The sequence below is a fragment of the Chrysochloris asiatica genome, unplaced genomic scaffold (assembly GCF_000296735.1).
Source record: "Chrysochloris asiatica unplaced genomic scaffold, ChrAsi1.0 scaffold00059, whole genome shotgun sequence".
Lineage (NCBI taxonomy): Eukaryota > Metazoa > Chordata > Mammalia > Afrosoricida > Chrysochloridae > Chrysochloris > Chrysochloris asiatica.
Genome location: NW_006408577.1, coordinates 16,706,290 through 16,729,543, shown reverse-complemented (window position 1 = coordinate 16,729,543; position 23,254 = coordinate 16,706,290). Strand labels below are relative to the sequence as shown.

The 23,254-nt window shown below is 39.7% G+C and overlaps 1 protein-coding gene across 1 annotated transcript; it reads right to left on the bottom strand.

The window, feature by feature from the left end:
- Window positions 1–235: 235 nt before the first annotated feature.
- On the bottom strand, window positions 236–6,759 carry NABP1 (nucleic acid binding protein 1). The gene is made up of 6 exons (XM_006864055.1): window positions 6,669–6,759; window positions 6,270–6,408; window positions 3,865–3,936; window positions 2,155–2,230; window positions 1,570–1,636; window positions 236–405 (listed from the first exon to the last, which is right to left on the bottom strand). The coding sequence occupies exons 1-6, from the start codon at window positions 6,757–6,759 to the stop codon at window positions 236–238; spliced, it is 615 nt and encodes a 204-aa protein (XP_006864117.1).
- Window positions 6,760–23,254: the final 16,495 nt, after the last annotated feature.

Here is a 23,254-nt window from a genome sequence, read left to right as displayed (position 1 = left end):
AATAATCGTTTTGCTCTAAAATGAATGCCTCTACTTTTCAGAGTGTTCCCATTTTAACAGGAAACTTGAGCAGCTCAATAGTTTTTCTATAAAAACCACTTTTGTTAATAAACCAAAAGTGTAAAAAGGAAACCAATAAAAGACATATTTTCACAGTTAACAATAAATAAAAGTGCAATAAGTATTCAAGTAGGACGTGTAGTTTAAAAAAACTACATGGAGTGTTTGGGGTAGGTCATCTTTTAAATGCTCTCCGAGGGTCCCTGCCATTATTTATTGTAGTCACAACTGTATGGTTATCAGCTGTTCCTGGTAGCTGTGGATTTATAGGTCCTCGGCCATTACTTCTACCACCATAGGAAAACTGATATCCCCTGGATTCTGAGTTGGTTTGAACACCATTTCCTGAAAAAGAATACAAAAATCCATCATTTTTCAGATACCAGTCTATGGAAGCACTTCTATTTGAAGTCCCAATACATGGTATTGTTGTTAAGTGCTGTCAAGTAGATTCCAAATCAGGGTTTCCAAGGAGTGGCTGGTGAGTTTGAACCACCAATCTTACAGTTCAAACTGACCTGCAGACCAGCACATTAACCCATAGCACCATACCAGGACTCCATACATGTTAGTAACACGATAATATTAGGAACAACAAACACTTGTAGTTTTAAGTTTCTAGGGGGTAAAAAAATCTCAGTGTGGGTTCTAAATTTTCCCAAATGATGACTACACTAGATGATTATATTTTCATGTAGTATTAACAGAGAAAGGAAAAAAGGTCAACTTAGCCAACAACAACAACAAATAGCATAGGTATCCACTGTCTACACTGGAAAGGGGGGAAAAGAGGGATAAAATAGATAATGAGTACTAGTAATTGGTTCAAATATGGTTACTATTGTTTGAAAATGATGGCAAAGTTACTCAAGTGATTGATCAGTAAGGTTGTCAATGTGACATTTAAAGAGATGGGTGGCAGCTATAAGTACATGAAAACTTAGGACAAGCTATTAGTCTAAAGATAAAAAAAGTCTTTCAGTGCAACTATACCATCCAAAGAACCTACTCGACGGCACTTAACAACAACAACAACACCATCCAAAATATAATGTCTATTATAAGCAATCAAAGGATTACATACATTTTATAAAAAATGTTTTCCCAAATTATGACTAAGCATGACACTTTTTCACATGTATTACCAAAACTTAACTTTTAAATTATTAATGTTCACTACTGTGTTCTCAGAACTGGCTCTCATGTTTAAATATAGAATATACTCAATAATTTAACATAAGCATGTATCTGCTTCTAGGAGTTGTTTGGGCATTCTATGTTTATTGGTAGTTCCCATTCAGGACCAGTACACTTTATGCCTTGAAATATTTTCCCCTTAAAACTTTCTTAAGATTTGTTGTGAAGTGCTATCAAGTCAGTTCTAACTCACAGCAACCCTGTATGGAGCTTCGGAAGCACGGATTGTCAGTCTGAACTGCTAACTGTGTGGTTCAAACCAACCTTGTGAGTCTTAAGATACCGGATTAAAATATTCCAAAAAAATCTTACCCAAGGGTCCAAATGTACCTATATCCATATTACTATTCACAGAATTATTCTTCTGCTCACTGTACACCTAAAAAACAAAATTTTAAGTTAAAAAGATTTGTCTAAGTCCACTCAATACTCAGCAATATTTCCCAAACCTTTCACAGGTACTATTATCACCTACTGCATTTCCTGGCATTACTTCCCACTCATCAAAGTACTAAATGGCTTACTATATGTTTCTTGTTGTTGTGTGGAGTCAGTTCTGACTCATAGCGACCCTGTATAGGGTTTCCGAGGCTGTAAATCTTTACGGGAGCAGAAAGTCTCATCTATCTCCTGCGGAACAGCTGGTAGTTTCAAACTGCTGACCTTGCGGTTCGCAGCCCAATTCGTAACCACTACGCTACCAGAGCTCCTTAGTATATGATAATTCAGCTGCATAGACCACAACATACATACAGCCAAAATGCCTTAAACAAAGAATGTTTTTTTTATTGTTTTTATTACACTCTGAGTATGTTTAACAATCTAGTCATAAAAATTAGAACACAGTCAAAAGTACCCTAATCATACAAATATGTGCTATAAATTTGGATTAATTACCCCTTTGTTCTGCTGTCCTCGATAATCTGGACTGGGTTCACTGAAATTTGGCACTTCTGAATACACCATACAAAATCTGAAAACAGATAACAAGTTAAACAATCAATTCTTCCTTTATAGAATGAACATAATTTACAGAAATAATGTAGGTATCAATGAACTAACTAAAAAAGAATATGCTGTTTTCAATTACAACTAAAAATTCCTGTGCTTATCTTCCATAAAAACATCAAATATTGAATCACCTAATTGATGCATAACATTCTACTGTGTATTTTAATTCTTCTCCTGAACTGCAAAATATAAATGTCAAAGATTAAGGACATAGAAACACATCTTTGTCCTGTTTTTCCACACAAGTTGATGTTTAGGCCATGTTGAGGGTTCCAGAGTGGTGTTTCCAGAAGTGGTAATGGATTTGCACTGATCCATCCACACACTCTCAGCCAGTCCCTCTTATGACCAATCACTGTGAATCTGCAAAGATAATCATTCAAGGTTAACAATGAATTTTGCTGCCATGAATTAATATAGCTGGCTATCAACTCCAGGTTTTTAAGTTGACTATATGGTGTTTACCAACTTCTTAGCTCCTCACCCCCAAAAGAAAAATGAAAACAAGTTTTAGTATATCCTAAACTGATCCAGACAAAGAGCAGTCATTTGGAATGGAAAAACCTCCAGTGGGTCTTCTCTTAATTGCTGATTCATAAACACCTCTCCGTATGTAAAGGTTGGAACAGCATCCTGAACTTTTCTGTAATACTGCTGCTGAGACAACTCTTAACGCCTTACCTCTAAGGATACTACTCTAACCACAAGCATCTGAGCCCTAATTTTCCCCCTACAGGAGATAAGGTGTTACCAATTTCTGATCTTTAAAAGCTGGCAAGATTACTGCTTTCCTTTCATTAATACCATGTTCTCCAATGTCCCTTAACCATCCGTGAAGCTTTTTCTTTTTGGGTGTCATTCATGGCTCCTCTCTGTAAATATCCTCCAAAATATGATGGGCACCAGGGAAGATGTCTGAGCATTAACCAAACAGCATGGACAACTGATGTGGCTCACTGCCTTTACCACACTTTCGAGTACAACCCAAATATCTAAGCTTGCATGGAGGCTGAATTACCTTTACACCCCTAGAGAGGATGGTTCCTCCAGGGCAGGGTGAAGATCAATACCAGGGTAGTAGTGTACGGAAGCTCGCATTGCGGCTGCCTGCACCATACCTAGACTGTGGATAAATAGAGGACTTCAATTTTCATAGCTGCAAGTCCTTTTAACACAAGTACGCATTCACTCATAAATAGAAAAAAAGTGAAAATTTAATCTTATGACCTGAAACCCAAACTAGCTTCCTATATGATGAATCACTAGAAGGGAGTACCTAATTTAAATAGTACTCTTGACCCCTGGAAAATGTCTGTTCCTAAAAAGTCCTCAGAAATGGTCACACTGGTGCTAGTTTTAAGTGCAGTTTCTTACTCCTCTTTGCCAGGAAAAACCGACAGCCTCAAACACAAAAAGCAGTATTGATAGCTGTTAAACTACTACAAACATGCAAAGTAATTTTTTAGTTTAACAGTCAAAAGGCATTCTGTTTATCAGTCAAAAAAAAAAAAGTCAAGGAAGATGTATAGCTTATACCTACCAGTTTTCCTGTAGATATATGTAATTTAGTTATATGAAATACATTTTAATACTTACTCCCCAATTTTCTGAAGTTCACCACCCCTTCCAGTATAAAGTGTGAGACATCCTTTCCACATGGATGCATACCTACAAAGAGATACTATTTGTTTTAGAAATATGTATGTCACCTTTTATTTATATCAAGTCAACCCTTGACTTGTTAAGTGCCATCAAATCGCTTCCAACCCTGCATAGGATTTCTGAGGAGCCCTTGGTGAGCCTGAACCGCTGGCCTTGCAGTTCAAACAGCTTTGCAGTCTGGCGCATTAACCCACAGCGCCACACCAGGACTCCGACTTATACAGTATTTATTTTGCTACTAATAAGTTAAAACAAAAAAAATTCCACGGACAATTTTGATGCAATTATCTAAATTATAATTGACCCTCAGAAAATTATACAAATGACTTTTTGCAAAGTCAGCATTGTTATATCCCTGAAAGTTCACATCTTTAGTCACTTAACAAAGAACTTTTAAGTGCAGAAATTTAAGCAATTATCTCCAGCCAAAATTGTAAAATTGGTTCAGATTTGGTCTCCAATGGTTCTTCATACAACTACTATGGTAACTTCATAATCTAAGAATGATAAATTTTAACTAAATATTGCTTTACCAAATATAGTGATAATTTATCTCTTTAAAAAGACTAATAAAAATTCGCTATTTCCGTATTATAAAGTTCTCATCATCTTAATAAGGGTCAGTTATTAGAATCCATATACCACCCTTACACAAAGAGTGACTTAGAGTACATTAATGTTTCACACCTTAAGTAAAACGTCAGTCTGCCTGTCTTCAAAAGCTACTTTTAGCTTTAACCAGAATTTAAGGGCCTTACAATGGGCCAGATTCCAAGTTGGGTGTTATTATAGTAAGGTATAATTATTTCCATTTCATAGAAGAGGACGTTGAAGGTATGAGGTGTGTTAATTTAAGGTCACAATGAAGTCAGTCAGTAGTAGTTTTGAATTTTCCTTTAAACTGTTCTCCTTGGAGCTGTACTCCTTAAAATCCTATAAATACAATAGCTACTGAATTTTTTCCCTAAATTTCCTTGACTACAGAATATGCAATATTTGATACAATATATTGTTGGCAATTTATAAAGTACTTTTAATCACTGAAGGATACTTTGGGGAACCAAAAATCTTTATGCTAATCCACACCACACCCTTCCAGATAATTTTTCCTTTGAGTAAATTAAAGATGTGGAAGTTAAATCAAGCAGTGTCATGATGAGTCAGTGTAAGAGAATGAAAGGTCCAAGTTCTGACTCTCACTTCCTGCTTTGTTGATACTCTACATCACTTCCTGAAGATGTTGTAAGACCTCTCACACAGTTTCAAAGGGCTCTAAGCTCCTACATTCAGTGTTCCCACACTTCTCTGAGATATATTATGCTAACATCAATTTCCATCCCCTTTCCCTATCTATAACCCATTAATAATTATAATTCTATGGATCACAATTTCTATTTTTCAGACCCTCCTTTTGGCCTTTTATCTGCCTGAGATAAAGATATGGTAAATTCTTTACAGCCAGTCTAATTGCCAATTAAAATAAAGTCACCAGTAGGCCAACTGATTCTTCTGGATGAAGACAGTTCTGCCAAAAATTTTCTGTCACTTTGGTCTAAACACTGAACTTACAACAGATGGCACAGAATTCATGTTCTAGAATGTGCCTTCTAGATATTAAATAATTTCCTTAACTTTACATTGTTAAGTGCCGACTTACAGTGGTCCTGTATAAGGTATCCAAGGAGTGGCTGGTGGTTTAAACCACTTATCTTGTAATTATCCAACAGTGCCACACAAATTATTTGACATACCACAGAAACCATTATCTAGAATGTGCCTTCTATATATTGCTCTTCAGTTTTACATATAGTACAAATTATTCGGCATGCCATAGAAACTCCTAAAGTTCTCCCAACTGCAATTTTATGTCCACATCGTCAAAATAACATATGTATAAGTGAAATGCTGACGGTATTAAAGAGGGAAAAGTTTAAGCTAAGAGTTTTAAGTATTTTAACTAAGTTAAATAAGTTACCTAAAAGATCAAATGCTGGCTATCAATTCACTAAAAAGCCTCATCAACGATTCCCATAATAATACGAGATGGCTTCAAAATGTTCGTGGAAACATTGAATTAAATGAAGTTTTTTTCCACCCACGAACTTTTTTTTTTTTAATTCCTTATATATTAAACCTGTAAACAGTGTGTGTGTATGTTGACGGGAGGGAGGCTGTCCCTCGCAAGAGGCAGTTTTAACAATCAGGCTACACGCAGTAGGGGCTTAAATCCCCTTGGAGGGGTGCACCAAAATGATGTGGCCCGGGAAGTCAGCCAATCCATTCCGCAGACTGTTACTTAGCACTCTCTTCCCCACCTACCCACTAGAATGCACACCTACCCTCTGGTCAATCGAATAATATCCCCTGGCTGGATGAGACTTCCAATCTCATCCCACACGGAAATGGTGATGCTGCCCGTTTTATCTGCTACTTTGCACGATCTCACTTCATGGCCGTCTTTGGTTTTGGTCACGCGTCCTGTGAGGATGTAAAAATCAAGAAGAGGGAGCGCATTAGACAGCCAGGACTTCCAGAAAGGCTGAATCCTCCGAGAGGACTTCATTGCCAGCTGGAGGGTGGGAAGGGGCTCGGCCAATGCCGGCTTCCGGCCGCAGGTGGGACCGAGCCCGGGCGGGGGCCACGTGGGCGGGGGAGGGGAGGGCCCGGCTCGCGCAGGCTGCGCCCTCCTGCCCCGGGGCGCACAGGGCGAGGAGGGGGCGGACCGCGGGCCCACTTACCTATCTCCAGGACTATAAAGACGATATTTAAGTTTTTCAGCCCGGGCTTAATATCTTTTATAAAAAGAGGCGGGTCGCTGAACCCGTTCATACTGAGGCAGATGCGGCTATAGCTGAGAGCGGGACCAGGCTTCCCACCCTCCCGGGCAGGAGGCGACGGAAGGGGAGAGCTTGGGCGGGGTAGCGAGGGACCGGGGAAACCAGCCCAGGCGAAGCTGAGCCTTAAAAAAAGGAGAGGGTGGAGGGGCAGAAAACGTTCACAAGTTTAAAAGAAAAATAAGACGAGCCACAGCCCGCACATCAACCCCTCTCCCTATGGAGGAGCAAGGCAACGTGCGAACTGCCCCTTCTTTGGATAAAAATAAGAAAAAAAAAAAAAAATGCAGCGAGGGAATGCCTCTGCCCTGGGTTCCGTTCACACACACACACACACACGGGCGCGCGCCCACTCTGTCCCAAGCTCCGGGAAGAGATAGCCTGCGACACTGGACCAGGAAAAGCGGACAAGACACCGTACAAACAGCACGCCAAACACCGACTGCCGAAGACGCACGAGCGCCGGCTAGAAACTAATGCCGCCCCGCCCCTTGTGGCGTCACCGGCGTCGGCACGCCCGCCGCCCCGCCTGCACGGCAAGAGGGAGTGGAAACAAAGGGGGCGGGAACTGCCAGCGACGCCCGCGCAGCCTCTCTCACTCAACCCCAGGGCTGTTGGCGCGGGCCCCGCCCTTCAACCTGCCAATCCTCTCTCGGTCCCGCCTCGCCCTCACTGACCCCCGACCCCCCGCCCTCGTCCGGGTCTTCGTCCTCGACCTTATTACTGTTGCTCCTGCCTTGGGTTCCTTCTCCAGGCTTCTATCGTAGACTGTCCAAACGCAGGGTTTTCTACCTTTTTCCGACAGAGTTCCTGTAGTTCTGAGGTCACGAAAGACGGTAGCTAGGTTTAGGATTCAGTTGTTGTTGTTAAGTGCCGTCGATTCTGTTCCGACAGCTGGTGAACTTCGAACAGCCGACCTTGCAGTTCAAATGGCTCTGCAGTCTGGCTCGTTAACCCACAGCAGCACACCAAGACTCCGGGAACTTTATAAAAGAGCCGTCTAGTTAGAGGGTTGGAGTCAGAGTGGCTGACAGGGAGCGAAGGAATGGTGAAGCAATCCTTGGCAACAAGGCTAGAATTTTAGTACCCGAAGAGAACTTGGAAATCAATTCAACTGCTTCACTTTGTTGTTGTTTATGTGCCTTTGAGTGGGTTCAGACCCATAGTAACCCTGCACAGCGTTTCCAAGGCTGTAAATCTTTACGGGAGCAGAAAGCCTCGTCTTTCTCCCTGGGAACTGCTGGTAGTTTTAAACTGCTGACTTTGAGATGAGCAGATTAGCAGCCCAATTCGTAACCACTACACTATCACAGTTGAGATTTAGGACCATGAGTTCATTTCCTGAAGGTCATCCAGCAAGTCCTGAGCAAGCAGGTACTCCCAATACAAATCTACAAATCGTAGCACCTGGTTTTACACTTTTCACTCTTTGTGTAAGACTCAGCTGACAGACACGCAATTAAATTCCTTTGCAAGTGTCTCACTGTGCTTCAAGGTTTCTTCTGGCAAGTTAAACCCCTTCCTCATCTTGCGTTTTTTGCACTTGCTTTTTTAAACATCCAAATGGAAAGTATTCACATCAGGGTGAGTAGGAAAGGTGAAACATAAACTTAAAAAATGAATAGCATCTTCTGAAAAGAGTTTAACTTCAGAGACAAGCCTGGGCTCAAGCTATTTACAAGCTGTGTGACCTGTAAGGCGTTTGGCTAAATTTACTAACCTTAATTTGTTGTTGTTGTTGTTGTTATGTGCCGTGGAGTTGATTCCGACTCATAGCAACTCTGCACAGGGTTTCACAGGGTTTCCGAGGCTGTAAATCTTTACGGGAGCAGAAAGCTTCATCTTTCTCCCGCAGAACACCTGGTAGTTTCGAACTGCTGACCTTGCAGTTCGCAGCCAGATTCGTAACCACTACGCTAACAGAGCTCCTTAATTTAATCATCTGAAAAATGAAATGATGCCTGATCCACAGGGGGTTAACTGGATTACAAACAAATTGTCCAACAAGTACCTTTGTTGTTAAGGAAAGTTGAGTTGGTGGGTCATAGTGACTTGTTAAGTGCCTTTGAGTCAAAGACTCAGAGACTTGTAAAGTTTTCCGAGCTTGAACTTGGTGAGCTTGAACCTCCGACCATGAGGTGCAAACTGACTTTGCAGTCCAGGGCATTAACCCACACCACCACTAGTAACTTCTTGTTATGCCGTCCAGATCCTGTATAGGGTTTCTGAGGAGCGGCTGGTAAACTTGAATTGCGGACCTTGCTGTTGTTCAAGCAGATCTTTCAGTCCAGTGCATTAATCAGCCGTGCCCGCCACACCAGGACTCAATAAAAAACTCACTGTTTCCCCCTTGCAAATTGTGAAACATTTTTATTCTTAAAAGCGATAATAGTTAAAAGCAGTGATTACATAAATCTTTTATTGACACTATATTTAATGCACATTTTACAGATTATGAAGCTCACCAGCAGCCACATGGGAGTCCTAGTGTGATGCTGTGGGTTAATGCCCTGGACTATAAAGTCGGTTTGAACCACAAGGTCGGCGGTTCAAGCTCACCAGCTGTCCCTCGGAAACCCTATACCGGGTTGTTATGGGTCAGAAACAGACTGGACAGCACTTAACAACAACAAGTAATCACATAGAGAAATGAGTCAAACTACTTTTGAATCTAGATAATCTTGGCCACACAGCTCTGATTATCTATAAAGGTAATTTTTAGACTGAAGTTGTAAATTCTGGAATTTAGAGTCAAGGACAGTCTTAAGAAATGAAATAGTAACAGCAGGATATATTTAGAGGACTTTAAAGAATCATGTAGCTAATTGTTTGTGATGGTAACAGAAATGTTGGGAAGTGTGTCAGAGAATTTGCATGTCAGAGCCTTAATTAGTCTTTGATTCTTTTAGTATTTTTAGATCAACCACCACTTTCCAAACATCTGCAAACAAGAGGCATAGATATTTAACAGCCAGAGAAAAGAGTTTCAAATTTTTTTACATTACCAGGAGAGTCAAGACATTCTTAAGGAAGCAGAAGCTTCCACTTCACGGACAGGAAAAACCTTGAGTGTCAAAGACAGTGATATAATGCTACATAGTGCTGCAAAATAACTTGATTTCAACACCAAACAAAACAAATGATGAAACAAGCCAGTTGATAGCATGACCACCATCTGACTGACCTCAGGATTTCCAAAGACTCCCAACTACGGTGCCCTTTCCACGGTTCTAAACCCTTGATTCTTTGTGGTTATTGGAAGCCTGATACTTCACTTGGATTGCCCTCAACACTGTCTTCTTGAACACAGACAAAAAGCATTCTTACAGAAGCTATGTTTAAATCAAACCTTTTTAAAAAAAAGATTTGAGGAAGCATTCAGAGAATTAACAATAGACAGGAAATCAATAGAGAATGTTGAGTAGAGTTGTGGCCAAGAGTTTGGGCAAAGAGAGTTAGCTACTCTCAAAACCCTCAGTAATTTCTCCGAAAAAAAAAAGGATATTAGGTAGTGCTTGTTCAGGCTAATAATTATATTGAAATTTTATAAAGTGGAACTGATAGCATAGTTAGTTATGAGTCTGGCTGCTAGCCGCAAGATCAGCAGTTCAAAACTATCAGCCGCTCTGTGAGAGAAAGATGAGGCTTTCTGCTCCTGTAAAGACTTACAGCCTCGGAAACCCTATACACAGTGGTTATGCGTAGGAAGCGATTCCATAGTACTTAACCTCCATCACCACCATGGTCTTTGCCAGTCCTGGTGGCCCTGTAGGATAAGCACTGGGCTGCTAACCACAAGGTTGACAGTTCAAACCCACCAGCCATTTCACAGAAAAAGATTTGACAGTTTTACAAACCCTATATAGGGTGTGGCGCTGTGGGTTAATGCACCAGACTGTAAAGCCATTTGAACTGCAAGGAGGCGGTTCAAGCTCACCAGCCACTCCTTGGAAACCCTATACAGGGTTGCTATGGGTCGGAACTGACTAGACAGCACCTAACAACAACATATAGGGTCGCTATAATGGCAATAGGTTTAGCCATTGCCATAAAGCTGAATCCTGACTCACTGCAACCCTATAAAACGCTGTACAACTGTACCATGGGGTTTCCCACGCTGTAAATCTTTATGGAAGCACATTGCCTCATCTTTCTCCCTCAGACAAACTGGCAGATTAGCAGCACCAACCTTTCAGTTAGCAGCTGAGTGCTTAGTCACTGTGCCACCAGGGCTCCTTTAAAGTGAAAATGTTGTTGTGTAGGGTTTCCTAGGAGCAGCTGATGAGTTTGAACTGCCAGTCTTGTGGTTCAAACTGACCTTGGAGTCCTGTGCATTATCCTGCAGCACTACACCAGGACTCCAATGCAGAAGCAGACACTTAAAAAACCAAACTTCAAGAAAGCAGACAGTGGTGCTCAAAGGAATAGCCCAGCCTTCCCTTCCCCCACAGCACAGACGTCATCAAAGGCATGTCTGACTTCTTCCTTCCTAATTCAGCAGTTCTCAGAAAGGAAATGGCAACTCAGTGCTTTCTCAATAACCAAAAGTAGAGGCAGCCTTCAAAAACAAAATGGTGTGGTCAGTACATGAACTTTTTAACCCAGACTCCTTGGTTTCAGGTATTCCAAATCACTCCACAAATGTGGTTGTATAAGAAAAAGAGAAAGCGGTGGCAAGCAAAACAACTATTGCCACCCACATCATCTCTCCTAACATTACCATTCAGTGAAACAACCAAAGATTACAGTCAAAACTGAGTATACTTGACCAATGCAATTTTGTTGTTGTTAAGTGCCGTCGAGTCGGTTCCGACCCATAGCGACCCTGTACAGGGTTTCCGAGGCTGTAAATCTTTACGGGAGCAGAATGCCTCATCTTTCTCCCGCGGAACAGCTAGTAGTTTCGAACTGCTGACCTTGAGGTTCGCAGCCCGATTCGTAACCGTTACGCTAGGTTATAATTATATTACTGTTTTTGTTTTTTAGTATACTGTATTCATAGGAGTAAGGAGCTCTGGTAGCGTAGTGGTTACGAATCGGGCTGCGAACCTTAAGGTCAGCGGTTCGAAACTACCAACCGCTCCGCGGGAGAATGATAAGGCTTTCTACTCCCCTAAAGATTTACACACTCGGAAACCCTGTACAGGGTCGCTATGGGTCGGAATCGACTCGACGGCACTTAACAACAACAACAACATTCATAGGAGTATGTCATGGTCTTCTGAGGTTGTTGTTCTTCAGGACCGTCTTCATTTCTCAAAGCCCCCAAATAAAATGATTCCGAGATGCTGGACTGTTCTACCTTCATGCCCAGAATCTCAACACTTCTGCTCCACATAAAGAAGATGTAGTTTAGTAAGATTCCAGTGTACTTAGTAAGGCATCCATTAAAATCTAATAAGTTTCCTGTTATCTGGGTCTTCGTTGATAAATATTTTCCAATAAATTTTGTCTACCACCCAGTACTCAGACTTTCTCTCAGCTTTTGGTTTCTGGGGATTACCATGATCATTTTCAATTTCTTTACATTATCAAACCTATTTAAAGCTGCAATATTAACAAAACAGTTTGCCAAGTACTATTTCATATGAGACATTGTTAGACAGTGAAACTAACAATAAAAACATTTAATAAGAACCACAGTGTTCTCACTTTAAATACATAATTTACTTTGCAACATAATGTTGTTGCTATTGTTGTTAAGTGCCGTCCGGTCGGTCAACTCATAGTGACCCTGTATAGGCTTTCCAAGGAGCAGCTGGTGAGGTTGTACCACCGACCTTGTGGTGCAAAGCGAGTTTGCAGTCTAGCACATTAACCCACAATAGGCAAGATTTTTAAAAACAAACAAACAAGGTCTAAATGTTTTTTTTTTAAAAAAATCTCAAAATGTTTTAATCAAAAGACTCACAAGTAATGTTCAATAATGTTTTTAACAATCGCCACACAAGTCATCGGTATAATGCTAAGTGTTCATGTGACAGAGCATGAGTACCATAGACGGCCAGAAGAATGAACAAATTAGTCTTCGTAGAAATACAACCAGAATATTTCTTAGAAACAAGATGGCCAGACTTTGGCCAACTTCATTTGGCCTGCTGATTTTAGTATTGTCATTAGGAAAGAACAACTGCCAAAAAACAACATTATGTTTGGTAGAGAATCAGTTAAAAAAGGGAAACCTTAAGTGACATGGACTGTCACAAAAGTGATGAAACAATGGACTCCAATGTACCATCTAGCATGTAAACAGCACAGGACTGGACGTTTCATTCTGCTATGCATAATGCCGCTATGAATCAGAGCTGACTCCACAGCAATTTACAACAACATACATTGAACATTTGGGATGTGCCAGGCATTTTACACCTATAAGTACTTTATACTTTATTGACTTATTACTTAATAATGAAAGAATATTCATTCCCATCTGCTCTTTGCATGTGTTTTAAATATAATCCATTAATCTAACAAAATAAATATTTACTATGCAATTTACAATAGAACTGCATCACTAAAAAATAAACAATAGAAACAAAAAGTCCTAATTTCGTGGAGCATATATTTCAATGGAGATTTGTTATTGTTGTTAAGTGCCATCTAGTCGATTCTGACTCATAGCGACCCTGTCAGGGAACAGCAGCTGGTGAGTTTGAACCACCCACCTTGCATTTCAAACTGTCCTTGCAGTCCAATGCATAATCCTGCAACAATAGACAATAAACAAAATAAGTAAAACTGTGTCATATTTTTATAAGATGATGAATACTAAGGTGGAAAGTAAAGCCAAGAAGAAGATAGAAATTCTTCAGTGGCCTTATAAAGAGTAGTCAGGAAAGTTGTTATTGAAAGGTGGTATTTGAGTAAATGGAGTCCTGGTGTGGCACTGTGGGTTAATGCGCCAGACTGCAAAGCAAGGTCGGCAGTTCAAACTCACCAGCCACTCTTCAGAAACCCTATACCGGGTTGCTATGAGTCAGAACTAAATTGACAGCACTTTAAAAAAAGAGGGTAGGGTTGCTTGTGAAGAACCAAGAAGTGGAACATAGACGAGGGAAAGTGAAATTTAAAATATATCTTTCTAAGATACGAAAAATAAGATCGTGACTGTAGAAGGACAGGAATTAACCAGTAGAGACAGGGAAAAGGAGATGTCCTTGAACTTGAGTAAGTGAGAGGGGATGGGCGATAGTGTGCCCCAGTGAAGTAACTGATGGGAACATAGATAGTTCTTCTGCAACAAGAAGGGTGTCAGAGTAGAAACTAGTGGGTGGATGATATGACCATGGAGGGGGAGAAGGGTGTGTGTGTAAATTTTCTTCTAATTGTATCTACTTTCTGAATGAAATAAGCAAGATCATCAGTTTGGAGTAAGTAAGAAGAGATGCTGGAAGTTTATAGTTGTCTAAGAAGTGGAGAGAGTGAATGAACTATAGAAATGTAGTACCATTCCAGAACAATTCTGAAACTCACTTGAGGGTGGTCATTATTGTTAAGTGCTGTCAAGCGGATTCCAACCCATAGCAACCCTGTATAGGATTTCCGAGGAGAAGTTGGTGGGTTTGAACCTCTGACCTTGTGATTCACAGTCCAGTGTTCATCCTACAACACCACATCAGGAGTCCCACTTGAGGGTTGTTGTTGTTAAGTGCTGTCGAGTTGGTTCCAACTCATAACAACCCTGTATAGAATTTCCAATGTGCAGCTGGTGAGTTTGAACTGTTGACCTTGAGAATTTTGATGTTAAGTGCTGCAGAGTCAGTTCCAACTCATAGTGACCCTATGAAGCAGCTGGTAAGTTTGAACCACCAACCTTGTGGTTCAAACCAACTTTGAAGCTCATAGGGACCCTAAGGAGTGGTTGGTGAGTTTGAACTGCCAACCTTGTGGCTCAAACTGACTTTGCAATCCAGTGCTTATCCTACAGCACCACACCAGACTCTGACCTTGAGGGTAATGATGGTAAATTTAAAGTTAGAACCATGTGTATGGTGTGTTTTTCTTTAGCCATATTCATCTGTAGGCACAGGCTGGATTTAACCAGAATGGAATCTTGACAAATGGTAATAAACCTGTTGTACAAAATTTCCCCAGATTTTGACCTGCCTTTCTCTTTGGTCTGTAATTTTTAGAGGTAGGAAAACTTTATATTTTTATATGGTAAACGCTATTATTTTTCCTTATGTTTTTTTGTTGTTGTTGTTGTTGTTGTTGTTTTTGTTTTGTTTTTTTGCATTAGGAAGTCCTGCTTCATAAAGGGAAATATATGATTTCTTCTGTACCTCTTCCAATTTTGCGGTTGAATTTTTAACTCTTTATCTGTGTGTATGCTGTGATGCAAAACTCTTATGAAATACTAATTATAAGATATTTGATTTTCTCAACATTAATTGTTAAAGAAACAAATCCTTACCCTTGAATTTGTGCTTTCTTTAAAATATGTTATCTTATTATGTTTTTATATTTTATAAACGCTTGCTGTTGTCAAGTGTTGTTGAGTCTGTTCCAACATATTAACTCTAGTTCCAGACTTTGTCTTACATTGATTTATCTGTTTATCCTCAGTATTGTAATGATTGTATCCTTATGATTTTTTGACATCTGATAGGGCAAATACCAACCCCTTGCTTCACTTTTGTGACTTTCTTTAGTCATTCTAACTTACTTATTTTTCTAGAAAAATTTGTCCTAACCCCAAAAAATAATAACTCGTTTCTCATATTTTGTTGGATCTGAAAGAGTTTAACCATTGATTTAGAAAATGTAAATGTATTTATAATATTCAAGTTCTCATCTGGAAACTATGCTGATGTTCTACGTGGTCTTCTTTTAAATTGTCTTAATGGATTATTTACTTGGTTTTTTATACATTTGAAGTCCCTTTGAGATCATGGTTCTGTTAATGTTCTTTTTCATTTTACTAGAATAAGTGCTCAAGTGAATTCCCCAGACAGGAAACTGAAAGGTACTTTCAAACTGTCTTATATTTGGTTTCATAGCAGTATCATATTTTCCATACATACAGAATTTTCAGGTTGTAGTCCTTTTTTCTTAATAATTATCACTCAATCCAATGGCTAGGATGTGCCTTAAACATCGCTTTTAGAATACAAATATTGAAAACAACCTATGTCCAAAAAAGAAGGTTTAGTTTAATAAATTGCTTGTTGTTATTGCAAGTCAGTTTGATTCACAGCAACCATGCAAATCTTTACTGGAGCAGAAAGCCTCATCTTCCTTCCATGGAGCTACTAGTAGATTCGAACTGCTGACCTTGCTGTTAGCAGCCCAGCTCATAATCCACTACACTAACAGGGTTCCCTATACATTGATGCTGGTGGTGGTGGTGTGCCGTGCAATTGGTTCTGACTCATAGCGAACCTGTGTAGGATTTCTGAGACTGTAAATCTTTATAGGAGTAGAAAGCCTCATCTTTCTCCCAAGGAACAGCTTGTAGTTTTGAACTGTTGTAGTTTGAACAGCTTATAGTTTCAAATTGCTTGACCTTGGTTGACCGGGTAGCTGTCTTTCAAATTTGAGGTTAACAGCCCAGCTTGTAGCCATTGTGCTACCAGAGCTCCTTATACATTGATGCTAGGGAAGTCTGTATCACTCTTTTTGTGTTTATTGTGATTTGGTTGAAAGTTTATGGAGCAAATTGGTTTTCCATTCAATAATCCATACTCACTTTGGTTCATAACATTGATTACAGTCTTCACAATGTAACAGCAATCTTCCCACCTTATCCCTGTGTTTCCCTGTTCTATTCCTTGTTCTTTCCTATCCCTTCCTGCCTTGTGAGCTTTATCCCTGAGCAAATGTTGCCCTTTTGATCTCATATGGTTGATTGTTCCAAGGAGTGAATACCTCTCTCGTGTTATTGTTCACCTTAGGCCTATTGTTTGAAAGTTGAGTTCAGTTCCAGACTTGAAGGGTAGCTAAGGGCCATAATCTTGGTGTCTACCAGTCTCTACCAGACCAGTAAATCTGGTCTTTTTTTACTATTTTGATTTTTCCCACATTATCCAGGACCTCTTACTGTGATCCCTTTCAGAGCAGTCAGCTGTGGTTACTAGGCACCATAAGTTTTTTCAGTCTCAGAGTCATGGTTTGTGTGGTACATTACTCCTTTAGATTAATCGTTTATACCTATTTAATGAGGTAAATACATATACACTGTTAAGGACACAAGTCACTGTGAAAGTAGAAGTTGCATAAATATATAGAGAAATTATTGCCATATTGTTTCAAAATAAAAATCCATGGATATATATCAATATATCTATTTCCAGAAGTATATATTGGTAAAACAATTACCAAGTATTTACAAATCACTATGGGGATTAAGAACCAACAGATCTATGTTGGAAGAAATGCAGCCAGAGTGCTCCTTGGAGGCCAGAATGGTCAAAATTCGTCCCTCATACTTCGGACATATTGTCAGAGGGACCAGTTCCGGAGAAGGATATCATGTTTGGTAAGGTGGAGAGTGAGAGAAAAAGAGGAAGACCTCCAGTGAGGTGGATTGACCAAGTGGCAGCATCCATGGACTCAAGCGTGGCAACAATAGTGAAGTTGGCCCAGTACCGGGCAGTGTTTCGTTCTGCTGTGCATAAGGTTGCTATGCGTCGTTCGTACCGACTCAATGGCACCTAACAACAATAACAATGGGTATTAAGAGTAATGTGATCAAGGGAGACTTCCACTTTTTATTTATATACTCTAAATAATTTAATGTTTTACAATTATGTCCTGATATACTAATTAATAGGTATGCATTTTTTAAAGTCAGTGTATATAACCCAGCCTTTCTCTTAATAAATACTGTTGACCACTCCCTCTTAGACAAACACTGGGGTAGGTGTTCCTCCTACGTATTCCCATAATACACTGTATTTATTCCACTAATAGAACTTTTCATTTAATTTATAATGGCCTCTTTCTTTATGTATTTCTCCCAAGTACACTGAAAGCTCAAGTAGTTTCCATATTTCAAACTTTTTTCTTACAAATTGCAAGTTTAGTAGCTATTTGTTGAAAGTGTAAGTATGATTTGAAGGGGAATGCATATTATGTAATTGTCTGGAGAGTAAAAGAGATAGTGTCCAGATGGTAGAAAAGGAAGCGAGATAAGCAGGGTGGGAAAGTCCTGAGGATGAACTGTGTCTATTGGTTGAATGGCCAAGGGAAAGGTTCCCTTAACTGCAGTCGAAGTAGGTCAAAGGGAACAAGGTGGAGACCTGTGGAAAAACTGTGAAAGAGCAGTAAGAAGTAAAGTAGAAGGTCAATAGAGAAGGAGAAGACCTCCGACGAGATGAACTGACACAATGGCAGCATCAATGGGCTCAAACAGAACGACAATTGTGATGATGGTACAGGATCAGGCAGTATTTCGCTCATTGGCTATGTGTCAGAACCAACTAGGGGGCACCTATCAACAACAACGCTGAAGAACAGGAAGATTATGTAAATGCAGTTTTAGAATGTCCCAGTAGCTCAGGTATTCCATATAAGTGGATCTTTTAACCAACCTGGAATTTCTAAAGGGAAAACTGGAAGGCAATATCACTGTGAAAGCAAGAGGAAAATGGGACTTGCTTATTAACTGTCAGAAACAAAAAAAGAAACACCAGAATATATATATACTTACATATGGTGGTGGTGGTATGCTGGGATTTGGTTCCAACTCATAGAGTCTTTGAGGCTGTAAATTTTTATAGGAGCAGAAAGCCTCATCTTTTTCCTGAGGAACAGCTGGTAGTTTTAAACTGTTGACCTTGAGGTTAGCACGACTCGTAACCACTATGTTACCAGAGCTCCTATATACTTACATATGCAGAGGCTTGAAATAAGATGGAGGTTCATTACTTTTTCATGTTACAGTCCCAAGATGAACAATCTAAATTGGTGGGGAATTCTGTGTGCCACAAGGTCACTCAAGGACACAGATTACTTCCAGTTCCCTAACTGATGATTTCATCCTCATGATCAAACTTGGGTTGTGAGCATATTCAGTGCACCAACACATGGAGACAGGAAAAACAAAAGAAGCTTATCTTTTAAGATAGAGATGGCTCAAAAATTGCACATGTTGTGTGAATTCACATCCCATCAGTCCAAATGCAGCCACCTAATCAAATATAGCTGCCAAAGAGGTGGAGGATAGTCCCTAGATGAGTAACACGTAGCCAGTTTGATCTCTATTTCTATGGAAGAAGGGCTGTATGGATTTAAGAGAAGCACGGGAGTTCTTGCCTTATAAGGAAACCAAATATTGTTCTTATAACCTGACTGTAAAAGTTGATCCTAAACTCTACTGGCCACCAAACAAGGAGTCCTCGTGGTATAGTGGGTGGGTTATGTGTTGGGCTGCAGTTTCAAGGTTGGCAGTTTGAATCTACTAGCTGCTCCACAGGAGAAAGAGGAAAGTTTCTGTCCCGGTGTAGAGTTACAGCCTTGGAAACCCTACATAGCTCACTGTGAGATGGATGGCAATGGGTTTGGGTTTGGGTTTTGTATACCAAACATGAATACATGAGCAATGCCAAATCCAAGGACAATGGAGGGAATTTAAAATCTAATGCATTTCATTGAAAAGATTGTCCTTTATCCTGGTATGTTTTTATTTTTATGTTAAAAAAATCTTTTCTTTAATGGCATGGTGCAATAGTAGATAGAATTTTAAATGACATTAATTTGAATAACAGTGGTATTAACAGGTCTTGTAGGCATATGTCTATTATCCTATCACAGACAGCACTGTGTTTCAAGATAGATGTTGAAATACTCTTTTTGATGATGAATGAGTCTCCATTCCTCTCAAATGTGTTGTTCCCAGTGTAGTAACCATATGGTTGTCTGATTCAAAATCACCAACACCAGTCCATTTCACCTCACTAATGCCTAGAATATAATTTTTTATGTGTTCCACTTCATTTTTGACAACTTTCAATTTTCCCAGATTCATGCTTCATAAATTTCATATTCCAATTCTTAATGGATATTTACAGCTGTTTCACCTCATTTTGAGTTATGCCCATCAGTAAATGAAGGTCCCAAATCTTTACTCCATTCAAAATTGTTATTTTTATTAAGTGCCTTCAAGTCAGTTTAGACTCATAGCAACCGTGTTTAGTGTTTCCGAGGAGGCTTTAAATCTTTGCAGAAAGCCTCACCTTTCTCCTGAGGAGCAGTTGGTGGCCTTCAACTGCTGACCTTGCAGTTCGCAATCCAGTGCTTATCCAGTGGAGTTACTGTGCTCCCAAAAGTAGTGTAGTAGTCATGGGTTGTTGTTGTTAAGTATCATCAAGTCAGTTCTGATTCATAGCAATCCTATATAGAGTTTCTAAGGAGCAGCCCATGCGTTTGAACCACCAATTTGTGGTTAGCTGTCTAGTGCTTAACCTACAGCACCATACCAGTGTGGCCAAGAGTAAAGGATCAAAATTTAGTAGGATGGAATAAATTTACTCACACCCCTGAACCACCACCATAAACCCATTCTCTGGCCAGATTAAACTACTCACAGCCAGCTATACTCAGAAGCACTTCCCTTTATGCTTCTTTGATTTTGATCATATAGCTTACTCCATCTGGAATTCCTGGTCCTTTCATCCCACTCTCCTCCACACCCCCTACAAAAGCAACCTGAAGTATTTCAATACCTAGTCAAAATTTTTTGGTGAGGCCTCTCTGCATTTTGGTGAGGCCTCTCTGACTACTTCTTTCTTCAATCCATCTCTGGGCTCTTGAGGATGAATCCTTCTATGTACACAGGTCTTAGCATAGTGATAACATAGTGATTGCAAGTTGGACTGCTAACCTCAAGGTCAGCATTTCTAAACCACCAGCTGTTCCATAGGAGAAAGATGAGGATTTCTGCTCCTGTAAAGATTTACAGACTTGAAAACCCTCTGGAAGGTCCCGGTGAGTTGGAACCAATACTACTGCATATAACCACCAACTAACCACACAGCTCTTGGTTTGTATTTATATCATATCACTTATAAAATATATGAGGAACTTCAAAATGGGGGATCCTGGAAAAATTCCATTCTTTCCATTCCACTTTTTCACAGACTTTTTGAAGTTCTCTCATATGGTACTCAATTATTTATGTGCCTGGCTCTGAAACAAATTATGTTCCCAGTACTTGGCATGGTGCTTCACATATGATAACTCTTCAGTAAATGTGTATTGAGTGACTGGATGAACAAACCAAGAAACAAATTCAACAAATGAATCACATATAAGTCAACAAGTGAGTTACGTATTGAAGAGTTCTAACCACATGAGACAGAGTCCTGGTGTAGTGCTGTGGGTTAATGTGCTGTACTGTGAAGTTTGTTTGAACCGCAAGGTCGGTGGTTCAAGCTTACCAGCCACTACCTGGAAATCCTATTCAGGGTCTCTATGGGTCGGAACTGACTCAACAGCACTTAACAACAACAACCACATGAGATAAGGAACGATAAAGCTGCTTGACCAAGATACACACCTATCAATTCTCATGCTTCAAATAATATCTCTCGTTAATTGGAGTAGTTTTTCTTTCCCAGCATTGCATTGTTTTTGCACTACACTATTTCTTGGAAGATAGTATTACTCTTCAAATGTTAAATAGCTTTGTTAGCATTGATTCTAATAATATCCTGAGGGATAAAGCAATTTTCTTTTCTTTTACTTTTTTAGATATTTTAAAGATATTTTTAGATATTCCCAGCCAAAAAATCTGATGCCAAATAAACTCGTTTCTACAGTATCTGAATTCACCACTCATCTGTCAATTTGTCATACTGTGGTAGCTTACATATTGCTGTGCTGCTAGAAGCTATGTTACTTATATATCAAATACTTCAGGGTCACCCATGGTGGACAAGTTCCAGCAGAACTTCCAGAAATCGACTAGGAAGAAGGAGAGGCAGACCATGTTTGAAAAGCTAACCATTGCAAACCTTATGAATAACAGCAGATCATTGTCTGCTATAGTTCAGGAAGGTGAGAGCCTCAGGTTGGAAGGCACTCAAAATTTAACTGGGAAAGGGCTATCTCCTCAGAGTCAACTTTAATGACATGGATGGAGTAAAGGTTTCATGACCTTCATTTGGGGCACGACTCTTAATGTGAAGAAACAGCTGCAAACATCCATTAATAACCAGAATGTGAAATGTACCAAGTATGAATTTAGGATATTTCATCAAAAAAGAAATGGAATGCATAGAGATCGATATGCTTGGAATTAATGACCTGAAATGGACAGGTATTGGTCATTTTGAATCTGACAATTGTATGGTTTGCTATGCCTAGAACATCAAATTGAAGAATTGTTGTTAAGTGCCATTGAGTCAGTTCCAGCCCACAGCAACCCCACCTAGGGTTTCCAAAGAGTAGCTGGTGACCTTGCAATTTAACTGCCGATCTTGCAATTCAAATGGCTTTGCAATCTGGTGCATTAACCCACAGCGCCACACCAGGACTCCAACTGAAGAAGAATAGCATCACAATAATCATGAAAAAGAGCATTTCAAGATCTATTTGGAAGTACAGTATTGTCTGTGATAGGATAATACCCATACACCTACAAGAAAGACTAGTTTGTACTATTATTCAAATTTAGGTACCGATTAGATTACTAAATCCAATGATGAAGAAATTGAAGAGTTCTACCAACTTCTGCAGTCTGAGATTTATCATGCAATCAAGATGCATTAATAAATATGGGTGATTAGAATGAGAAACTTGGAAACAAGGAGAAAGGCTCAGTAGTTGGAAAATATGGCCTTTGTGATAGAAGCAAAACTAGAGATCACATGATAGAATTATGCAAGACCAACTTATTCATTGCAAATACTTTTTTTTCAACAACTAAATAGCAATTATAAACATGGACCTCACCAGACGGACCACACAGGGATGAAATTGACTATATGGGTGGGCAGAAACTATGGAGAAGCTCAATATCATCAGTTAAAACAAGGCTAGGGGCCAGCTGAGGAACAGACCATCAATTGCTCAAATGCAAATTCAAATTGAAGCTGAAGAAAATAAAAAGGTCATGAGAGTTAAAATATGACCATGAGTATATCCCACCTAAATTTAAAGATCATTTCAAAAACAGACTTCACTCATTAGACACTAACGACTGAAAACCAGCGTAGTTGTGGGATGATATCAAGAACACCATACATAAAGAAAGCCCAAGGTCATTAGAAAGACAGGAAAGAAGCTATGATTTCGGTGGCAGGTCTGTGGAAGGGACAGCAGAAGGCTTGTTGGTCCGTGAAGGTTGCAAAAAGAAGCTCCTGAAACAACCCAAGAGACAGAGCAAGGAAATGGACAAGGAAGATAGGGCTTTCAAGCAGAAACAAAGAGAAGAGCAGAAGAAATTACACCTGGTCACAGGTGTAATTAAGAAAATTGGCAAAAAATAAACTGTTCTTTGTGACTGAGGCGATGGTGTCCCTTGCTTCCATTTCTATTTAAACATTTTA